The 11,460-nt window shown below is 43.6% G+C and overlaps 1 protein-coding gene across 1 annotated transcript; it reads left to right on the forward strand.

Moving 5' to 3' along the window:
* Positions 1 to 11,271: 11,271 nt before the first annotated feature.
* On the forward strand, positions 11,272 to 11,460 carry LOC142430346 (keratin-associated protein 8-1-like). Its single transcript, XM_075535409.1, has one exon. The coding sequence runs from the start codon at positions 11,272 to 11,274 to the stop codon at positions 11,458 to 11,460; it is 189 nt and encodes a 62-aa protein (XP_075391524.1).

Here is an 11,460-nt window from a genome sequence, read left to right on the forward strand (position 1 = left end):
TGGCCCAGCAGATCCCCTAGGAATCCCTGGTGTTGATTGGCTCTTTTTTTAGGCGCTTCCATGAAACCGACACAGTATTTATGGAGACAACTTGTCTGCGGTCATTCGCTGGTTGCAGAGACATGTTGAAATGTGCTTTGTTTGGAATAACTCCATGCATCTCTAAGCCAGAACTTTAGTCACAGTAATTTTTGACTTAACCTAGTATGTGATACCTTTTTACTTAGTAGTCAGAGGATAACAACATCTATTAGCTTATTGGTAGTTGCCATTAAATCGGCTACTAGCTATGGCGTACTTACCTGCTAGGTGGTTTATAGCTCTTTCCCATTTAAACAACACTCCAAAGCAGACCCAGGAATTCTTGTTTCTGAGTTGAGTAACAGAGTGATGTGCACAGGGCCACATCACTTCTTTTAGTATGAGTATAGATGTGCTAGAACCTGAAACTTTCTCAATATTCTACACTGGCTCCATAAATTAAAAAGATTACCCAATTAAGGCAACCTACAATCACTGTGCAGGTGGAGCATAGTAGGCATTTTCCCTGTTAAGTTAGCATCAAGCAACTCTCTCTGAGTTAGTGCACCCAGTGGCATCGCCTGGGAAGTTTCTCTCTGGTCACAGTGAATTTCTTCATAAAAGCAGTTTCACTCAAACCTTATTTATTGTGATGCCTGATTTAATTGAACAGCGTGTGTCTGTGACACTGTGTTTCCTGCTCAGGAAAACTGCTGCAGGAACTGCTGTGGTGTTGAACACAGCTCACAAGGACAGCGCTACGGGAAAAACTCAAGTGTGCGAGTGGTTTTCTCATTTCACAAAAGGTGAAATCTTGATTGATGACAAACTTCATTCTGGACATCCATTAACTTCCCAAAGGACAAAAAAGTCGACTATACCAGGTCAGACTATTAATTAAGTTTTCTATTTAGAGCAGTGGTTCTCAACCTTCCTAATGCTGTGACCCTTTAATACAGTTCCTCATGTTGTAGTGACCCACCAACCACAACATTATTTTCATTGCTACTTCATAACTGTAATTTTGCTATTGTTATGAATTGGGCAACCCTGTGAAAGGGTCACTCGATCTCCAAAGGGGTCACGACTCACAGGTTGATAACCACTGATTTAAAGGTTCTGAAAAATTGCATGTGTGTGATAAAAAAAGGCTCTTGTGGTGGACGGGGAACTGCGTTTGCCATGAAATGCAATTGCTCGTACAGCCATCTCAGGGCGCCAGTTTTTGGCAAAAACCCCAGCATGCCTGTCTTGCCCCGTGTACCTTACTCACCTGACCTCACAACTTGTGACTTCTTTTTGTTTCCACGAATTAAGAGGGACATGAAAGGAAAGTAATTTAAAGATGTAGAAGAGGTGAAGAAGAAAAAAAACCAAGGGAGGTGCTGTCAGCCATTCAAACAGATGAGTTGGAAAAATGTTTCCAAGAATGGAATCACAGATTTGAAAAAGTATTAAGTCCAATAGAGGGTACTTTGAAGGCGATAAAGTTGTTTAGTAAAAAATTTAAATACATAGCTTTGAAAAAAAATCCTGTTTTGTTTTTGGTACTCCCTCGTGGCATCCCTTAGACTTCTTATAACTAATAAGACACAGGGAATGATATTCTAGATCCAATAATCTATCTAGTCCAAAGGAAATTTAGGGGGTGTACATGGTTACCCTCCATGACATGGCAACATATTAAAAAAATAAAATCTCACAGAATAACATATAAAAAAGATTTTTGAAAGTATTAAGACATTAAAACAAAACAAAACAATGATTTCTGTACACTAGACCACTTGCCAAACATGAGGCAAAACAGATGTAAAGACTCAAAACGCCCTATGAGTCAATTGAGCCATTGAGTGGAGTTCTGACTCAGAGACCCTATAGGCTATTGTAGAACTGCCCCTGTGGGTTTCCAAGATTGTAACTTTTACGGGGAACCACGGCCTCATCTTTTTGCTCAGGACTGCAAGTGCCATTAGGTTGACTGACGACTTTGAACTGGTGACCTTGAGGTTAGCAGTCCAATGAGAAACCCGCTACACCATCAGTGCTCCTACAGAAATTCCATGTATAGTGAACGGCATCTTTAAACTACCTTTACAATGTCTGATGTTAGGATGTTGGAAGGTATTTCCCCAGTTCCAAAATCTAAATCAGTGTTCAAGTCCTTAAACTGAGGTTGAATTTGAGAGAGCTGAGGATAAGAATGCTTTGAACAGTTTCTACAACCTTTGGGTAGGCTTAGAATGACTCACAATCAAAATTGTCGTTTTAACCACCTTTGTTTTACTGGTGAGCGCCGATGGCCCTAATTTGGGTGGGTCTGACTCATACTACTGCTGTGGATAATATGCACATGTGTCCAGCCAGCAGGTGAGTGGATTGCAACTTGTGGTTCAGCTATTTGTTTTGACTCCTTCTTGCTATTTCTCATAAAACGAGATGTTCAAGCTGACTACATGCTCTATTAATTATATGAAGGTGAACTTGAGTCATATTTGTTACTGAAGATGATTAATAATTACCAGTTCTGCACATGTTTCTGGTGCATTACAGTAAATAAACAGGGTACATTGTTGGGTAGTAATTGATTAATTAGCACATTCATCCTACACAGCTCAATGGTCTAAGGATGCTGAGTTTGAGATATTGCTCATAATTATTACAAGAAACAAATCTGTTTCATTTCTCAGTTTATTCTCTACACGAAGTTTTTTTTCTCCCCCTTCTCCATTTCCTTTTTCTTTTCTAAATTGAATGCTTAATGGTTCAAAACCTTATAGGTTTTATTCAGATAAATCAACTCATGAAAAATTGCCGGTCATCGCTGCAGAATCTGGTTTCTGTGTGAGTCAGGGTGAGGACTTTTACAAGGCTAATTTTAACATCAGATCTTGCTGTTAAACTGGATCAGATACTGTAAATATAGGGCACTCCCCCGCCACGCAGGGAATGCTTGTTGAGCACCTACGCGCACCAGGGGCACTGGAATCTCATTTGCCTCCCAACCACATCAAATAAGCTCCGGATTGCAAGTGTCATCAGGTGGCACTTGGCAGCACCGAGCAATATACTGTGCAATCTTCAGAGATGCTTAACAGCGTGCACCAGCCGCCATTTTAACTATGCAGCAATTTGGGATATATATTTTTTTGTTTCTAATTTATGGAACCAGCATGGTGTATTGATAGACTTTTGGACAGGGAGTTAGCAGTCCTGGGTTTATCCTATAGACGTACTCTGGGCACATCACCTCCCCTTCTATAAGCATGTCTCACTCATCTGTAAAATGAAGCCTTCACCTGGAACGATGAGGTGCTGAGAAGAGCCCAGGCTGCAGAGGCAGATGGATCTAAGATCGAATCCAGGCTGTTACTTGCTTTATCAAAAATCAAAACCAAGCCCATTGCTGTAGCGCCCATTCCCATTCACAGAGACCCTGTAGGACAGGGTAGCACTGCTCCCCATAGGGTTGGCTATAATCTTTATGGAAGTAGATGGGCACATCTTTCTCCCACAGAGCAGCTGGCTGGTTTGAACCACTGACCTTTTGGTTTGCAGCAAAGTGCTTTAACCCCTGCCCTCCCAGGACTCTACTTGCTTTTTTACTTTATTGAAATTATGTAACCTTCCTGAGTTTTTATTTTCTCTTAATAGAGACAGTTTCTGCTCTGTTTACTTCTTGAGTTTATTGGGAGGGTCAAATGAGATGTGAAAATGCTCTGGAAACTGTAAAGTACCGTATGTATATAAGGCATTAAAACATCGGTAATAACTCCCTTAATGGTTTGATATGAACATGCTATGAATTTGGGTGGGGAAAAAATCAAACTCCAAACTTACTGCAATCGAGTCGATGTGCCAATTCATAGGGATCCTATAAGGACAGAATAGGAAAGCCCCAGTGAATTCTGACTCTGTAATTCATTACGGGAGTCGAAAGCCCTGTTGTTCTCCCTTGCAACAGTAGCTTGTGCTTTTGAACCTCGGACCTTGATGGTGACAGCCCAGCTTGTAACCACTGCACCACCAGATCGACATCAAAATGTCCATGCACCGATCTAACAACAGGAGTCGTTTTTTAACACCCTATGAGTTAGAATCGACCAAATAGCCGTGGGTTTGGTTTGGGGAATGCTGTTTCTCAAAAAATCCCAATAAGTAGGAATTACGATGTGTTTTCATAGTTTCATAAACGGACAGCACAGTCTGAAAAAAATATGGCCGGCGTGGTCCTCTTTTAAGAATTGCATGCTCAAAGATACAGGGCTTTGCATAGTAGGAACTGAATATACATTTGCTAGAAGAACACTGGTAAGAGAGTTTCTGTTCTAGGAGCTGGAGCTGGGAATATATTGTTCAGCTTACAATCCATTAGATGGAATGATAAAAAGCAAACACATCTGCTGTGTAACATCACGTATTATTATTCTTGTGGGCTGCGGAGTTGATTCCAACTCCTAGTGACCCTATATGACAGGATAGAACTACCCCATGTGATTTCTAGGCAGAATTAATTTTTAAAGATAACATTTTATTGAGTTTTGGTGAAAGTTTACATGGCAAGTCAGGTTCCTAACTAACCATGTCCACATTCAGTGAAATTAGTTACACAGTGGTACCCCCCAAAACTGGAACTGGTGCACTCTCTGAGTTACTGCACCCAGTGGCATCACCTAGGAAGGTTCTCTGTGGTCACAGTGAATTTTTTCATGAAATCAGGTTTAATCAAACCTTGTTTTTTGTGACGGCCGATTTCAGAGAACAGCATGCAGCTGTGAAGTTTTGTTTTCTGCTTGGGAAACATGCCACAGAAACTGTTGTGATGTTGAACACAGCTCACAAAGACAGTGCTATGGGAAACACTCAAGTGTATGAGTGGTTTTCTCATTTCAAGAAAGGTGAAATGTGGATGGATAACAAACCTCATTCTGGAAGTCTATCAACTTCCCAAACGGATGAATGTCGACAAAAGCCATGCACTTGTGCAGAAAGACCACCGATGGACCACTGAAGAGATAGCAAAGTTATCGGGACTATCTTGGAGCTAGGTTCCGCGAATTTTAACGGAAAATTTGGAAATGAGAGCGGTCGCTGCGAAATCTGTGCCTCGGGTTCTGACTGACCAGGAACAAGAGCACTGAGAGGAAACATGCCACGCTTTCAAAGAACAGCTCCACAGCGACCTGGACTTTTTTCCAAGGTCATTACTGGTGACATGCGACATGGTGCTATTTTTACAACCCCCAAACCAAACATCAGTCAAGCCAGTGGAAGATGCCGTCATCACCTCATACCTCCAAAAACTTGTCAAGTCAAATCAAAGATCAAGATAATACTCATTTGTTTTTTGGATGTGAGGGGGATAGTGTATTTGGAGTTCATTCCTCCAGGTCAGACAATGTTAATCAAACTTTCTACTTAGAGGTTCTGAAAAGATTGCAACAAAAAAGGACTGATTTGTGGCAGAGAGGGGACTGGTTTTGCCACCATGACTATGCACCTGCTCAAAGAGCCACCTTAGTAATCCTATTTTTGGCAAAAGATAGCATGCCTCTCTTTCCCCACACACCTTACTCACCTGACCTCGCTTCATGCAACTTCTTTTTTTTCTGTGAATGAAGAGGGACATGAAAGGACAACGATTTGAGGACATAGAAGCGTGAAGAAAAAACGAGGGAGGTGCTGTCAGCCATTGAAACAGATGTGTTTCTTGACCAATGTATTAAGTGTAATGGAGAGTACGTTGAAGGCGATAAGGTTGTTTTGTAAAAATAGTAAATACATAGCTTTGAAAAAAATTCTGTTTTTTGAGGGGTACCCCTTGTACATATATCACGATGTGCTAACCAGACTCTCTTTCATTGTGCTCTGTTCTGTTTCCAGTACTCTCGTCTCCCTACTCACTTTTCTCGTTCTTTCTGGTTTTGATTCATGGTTGGCAGATAGTTTTCAAGTAGAGCACTGGTCTTTGGGGCAATATCCTTTATTTTGTGCCACAATTTCCCTGCACTTGATCAGGGACCATCTATTGTGGTCCTGCTCAGAACAATTTGATGGAAGCTGGGTCCATCTAGTTCTTCTGGACTCTTGGTTTGGGGCTCATATAGACTTGTTTCTTCTCTGAACTTTCAGCTACCTCCTTATCTTATTTTGCTCTTGGCAAGTAGAAACCCTACTTGTGTCTTAGATGGCCCCCTGAAAGCTTTTAAGATCCCAGACCCTGCTTACTTCATTAATCACAAACCTATTTTTGTGAGCGATGCTACTAGGTCAAGATCTTTACGGGAGGGGATTACCCAGGTCTTTTCTCCCACGAGTGGCTGGTGGGTTCAAACTGTCAATCTCTTGGGTGGCAGCTGAGTGGCTTGTCTAACTCCTGTACCACCAGGCCCTCCCCTGAATGCTAAGTGCTTTGGAGTTAAGAAAAGCAAAGCAGAGCCAGGGGAGAGGAATGGTGCGCACGCCTGCCACTTCTGGAAAGGGAACTGCATCCAGGTTTCCTACTGGGGGCGGAGTGTCCTGCTAGAGGGAATGCCAAGGGCACAGTCTCTCGGTAAGAATCATGACAGATAGGCACCCAGCCTCTGCCAATGATTATTTCCAGGTGGCAGAAAATGTGTTGACTTTTTCTTTCCTATGCTCCTTAGAATGTTTTTGTTCACTTTTGTAGAAGCAAGGAGCCCTGCTGGTGCTCTCCGGGAAGTGCTGGGCTGCCAACTGCAAGGTTGATGGTTCAAACTCACCGGGTGGTCACCGGGAAAAAGATGAGGCTTTCTGTCCTGTAAAGATTTACAGTCTTGGAAATCCTCTAATCAAGTCACTATGAGCTGGCATCGACTCCGTGGAAGTGGTGGATTTGCAGAAAGGATATAACCCTATTTTCTTTTTGTTAGGAAAATAAACTCAAAAATCCAAACCCACTGCTACCGAGCCGGTTCTGACCTATAGGAGAGGGTGGAATTGTCCCTGTGGGTTACCGAGGCTATAACTCTACTGAGTAGGAAGCCTCATCTTTTCTCCAATGAGTAGCTGGTGGTTTTGAACTGCTGAACTTGATAGGAGCTTCTGCTTTCAGAATTAGCAGATGAAAAACTCTACTTGTACACTGAAAACATTTCGAAACACAAAGTCATAAGTTGTTTTAAAAAGCTGACATTATCCACGAGTTTGTGTTCCCCTGGTTTGAATGCCCAGAATCTACAAGTGAGCGGTAGGAAGGCAAAGGCAAGAGCAATCTCTGCTGGGACAATACGCTCAGAGAAGGGTTTCGGCCAGAGCTCCAGTCCGGACAGCCGCGTGGTCTGTCCTCTCCCAGCGCCCAGCTCTGCATTCAAGCTTGGTCGCCTGGACACGAGGACACTTCCTAGACCGGCTGTGCCGTCTGTGTGTAGAAGTGGTGCAAGAAGCACAATATCTTTTTAGAGGGTCTTTTAAAGCCTTAGAAAGACGGCATTGCGGGTGCCAGCTTAAACTCGTGTCCCGGTTTTTGTTTCGCTCTCATAGTTCACTTGGGACTACAACTACACAGAGCAGAGCAAAGTCAGGGATCGTTTCACAAAGTACAGTTTCCACCTCTTGTCGGGTCTGGGCATAAATAAAGACAAGCTCCGAGGCAGTGGCCCAGCTCTCTGTTGTGTCCCTGAAAACCCAAAGAAAAGAACAAATACGAGGGGCTTCATGAAGTTTGTAGCAACACGGAGTTAAAAGATAATGGGACTTTTCTATGAACCTTTTGAGTCCCGTCTGCTTTGTACTTGGACAGTAATGCCCAGACCTGTCATTCTTCCTCTAGCCCGCCTACTTGCACTGAGAACCACTGGTGCCGAAGGCACGGCATCCGTTTGTTCAGATAAAAAATGAAAACAAAGAAACTTTCACAGTTTCCTTGGCTCTCCTTGACGGACATCAGCTAGGAGGGAGGGCAATGCAGAATGGTGAAGACCCAGGACGTGAAAGGCAGTATTTCCTGGGTTAAAGGAAAAACTCATAGGTGGCCTGCCACTCACTATTTTCAGCAGGATGATCCTCTCTAAGAGAAAGATGTTCTCACTATTTCACGGTTATAAACTAGTCTATAATAACTTAAAACCACGCCTCTAAAACAATTACCATCTGGGTGGCAGCCGATCGAGCAAATGACTCGTCTCTCCAACAACGGTCGGACTCACGTCGTGCTTCCTGGCACGGCTGCCATCCCTTCCGGGTGCCAGCGTGCTTCCCTCCGCTTCTCCTGGTTCCCGTTTCCATTTGCCCGCTTTTTCTTCCTGAACTTTGGTTTGGAGCAAATGTGGCCTTTGCACCTCCTGTGGTTCCTTACTCTGGGGAGCATGATCTCCAGGAATGTTGCTGTTCATTCTGGTTGGCAGCAAGACGAACCCGGGGGGTGGGGGGGAGGGTGGTTCTCAGCTTCAGGTTTGAAGGGTGTGTGCTGGCCACAGTCTTGGGGGGAAACACAGCCGTTTCGGAACCTAGTTGAGGAGTTTAAGAGACTGCGCCAAGTGGCAAAGGATTTTCATTATTTCCAGTAAATGGAACAAGACGCTAGAGGAAGAACCAGCTCCTTGTGTGGTATGCTCCAACGTGCCCTTTGGATCCTGTGACGGTGGCTGCAGAGTCAGAGAACATTCGAACTGGGAAGATGCTGAAGCATCAGTTTTACATTCTCATTTTGCACGGGACGAGTGGAGGATCAGAGAGGAGCACTTGAGTGTCCACTAAGGACAGAGCTGGAACCAGAGCCCATGAAGACCTGTAGACCTGTACACTAAGGACAGAACTGGAACCAGAGCCCATGAAGACCTGTAGACCTAAAGCAGATGTCACATGTATGGCATGCCCACTTAGAAAAAACTACAAATTCCAGGCACTTACTATTTTGTCTCTTGAAATATTTTCTAATTGAGCGGGGGCATTGGCCCACTCTGTTGGCTTACGTGGGCATGGCAGACACTAAAGCCATGGTTTGGTATGAATTTCCACAAGATACAGACTTAAGGTACTGACTCAGAATGAAACATCCACTCAGGGTGCTAAGGAGCATTGCTATCTGGCAGCAGCTGTAGGAACTTGGACGAGGGAGATGGTTATGACATTCCTGTGCCATGTCCCCAAAGTTCATGATCACTTTGGCTAGCAGAACTCAAGAATTTATATTAGGGCATTTGTCTTTTGTTCTTTTCTAGCCCTCTTTCCCCAAGTGAGTTTTTGGGGTTTCATTGGCTCCATTGATTAAAAATGAGAAGCCATGGCTACATCTCTCAGCTGCCAACCAAAGGACAGTTTGGGCCGCCAGCCCCTTCACAGGAGAATTCTGTGGCAGCCTGTCCCATAAAGATTGACAGCCTTGAAACCCTATGGGAGCAGTTCCACGCTGTCCTGTGTGGTGGTTTGAGTTGGGGTCTAGTTGGCCACAGTGGGTTGAGCGTTATAGAATAGGAACTACCGAGAGGAAACTCCCATCATTGCTAAGAAGTAGCCCTTGGTAACATTTCAGTGAGGTTATCCTTGGGGCCTTTCTGCATGTGCCGTGCACATATATGAGTCGAAGTCGCTGCCATCGAGTTGATACCCATTCATAGTGACGCTTTAGGTCAGGTGTGTTCCGAGACTGTGGCTCTCTGGGGGAGTAGAAAGCCCCGTCTTTCTCCAGTGGTGCATCGGGCGGTTTCCAGCTGCTGACCTTGCAGTTAGCAGCCCAACGAGTTACCAGATGTGAGAACGTTATGTTTTCATTCGTAACTGGAGTAATTTTCAATGCTGCTTTAAAACATTCTATTGACTATAACTAAATTTCATTTTCTCATAACACGATGTGTTCTTCTGATACATGACTTTGGGGGGGGAGGCATGCCTTTATTGAGGCGTAGTTGGCTTTCAAATTGCACATATTAAAAAGTACAGTTTGATACATTTTAACCCAAATCTCTAGCAGAGAAGTCATGCTCACCATCAGGATAGTGAAAACAGCCACCATTCCCAGAATGCTCCTCATGCCGCCTTCACTATCCCCCCACCTCACACAAGCACTGATCTTTCTTTCGCGACACCAGCTGGCATATTCAAAGTTGTTATATAAATGAACATGTCCCCTTTTTGTTCAGCTTTGGCTGATTCCGCATCATTATCTTGAGCTCCATCCACATTTCCCACTCTCTCCGCAGCTCCTTAGTCGCCACCGTGGAGTAGGTTCTGTGGTAAGGCTGTCTCCACTCTGGGGTTATTAAAAATAAAGTTTCTATAAACATCCATAGAATGTTTTTGCATGTGTGTATGTGTGTGTGTGTGTTTGTGTGTTTTCTTGGTTTAGGGATGCGGCTATAGATGTTTCACTGGAAAAGAACAGATCTCCCATCTCACCCCACACCCAAAAAAACCCTCCCAAAAACAAAGGGCAGAAAAGCATTCTAAGGGGAGCATGGAGATAAAGAGTACATTTCAAGATAATTTTTAGTTTCTCAGTGATTGCAACATAAGTACCGTATATACTCGTGTATAAGTCAAGTTTTCCCACACATTTTTTTGCATTTTTAAAAAACATTTTATTAGGGGCTCATACAACTCTTATCACAATCCATACATATACATACATCAATTATATAAAGCACATCTGTACATTCTTTGCCCTAATCATTTTTTTAATATTTTATGAGGGGCTCATACAACTGTTATCACAATCCATACATATACATACATCAATTGTATAAAGCACACCCGTACATTCTTTGCCCTAATCATTTTCAAAGCATTTGCTCTCCACTTAAGCCCTTTGCATCAGGTCCTCTTTTTTCCCCCTCCCTCCCCGCTCCCCCCTCCCTCATAAGCCCTTGATAATTTATAGATTGTTATTTTGTCATATCTTGCCCTATCCGGAGCCTCCCTTCCCCCTCTTTCCACACATTTTAAATGCAGTTTTTGTGTGGTAAAATTAGGTGCCTCAGCTTACAGAGAATTTCAAATGCTTTGAAGTTATTATAGGAACTCATTTTTAGTGAAGGGGCACAACTTGAAGGACTTCTCGCCTTGCATTCTATCTCAGAAGAGCTTTCCCAACCAATTGTAAAGGCATCTTAAGCAAGAGCAAAGCACGTTAATGAGCTTTGGTGATGTAAATTGATGTCAAGAATGAAAATGAGTGCTTTGTATTTTTCAGCCACACCCTCGACAGGGTATATAAAGAAGGTGCTGAGACTGGAGAGCCATCATACCAAAAGTTACCCCTCTGTCTTGCAACCTAACCCTCCCATTCCCAACACCATGTTTGGCAACTTCTCCGGCACGGTTTTCCCAGGATGCTACTGGGGCAGCTATGGCTACCCGCTGGGCTACAGCGTCGGCTGTGGCTATGGCAGCACCTACTCCCCAGTGGGGTATGGCTTTGGCTACGGCTACAACGGCTGTGGGGCTTTCGGATACAGGAGATACTGGCCGTACGCTCTCTACTGA

This window comes from Tenrec ecaudatus, chromosome 17, assembly GCF_050624435.1.
Source record: "Tenrec ecaudatus isolate mTenEca1 chromosome 17, mTenEca1.hap1, whole genome shotgun sequence".
In the NCBI taxonomy this organism is placed as follows: domain Eukaryota; kingdom Metazoa; phylum Chordata; class Mammalia; order Afrosoricida; family Tenrecidae; genus Tenrec; species Tenrec ecaudatus.

Coding starts and splice junctions, on each gene's coding strand:
- LOC142430346 (XM_075535409.1), top strand. CDS start 11,272: ATGTTTGGCAACTTCTCCGGCACGGTTTTCCCAGGATGCTACTGGGGC.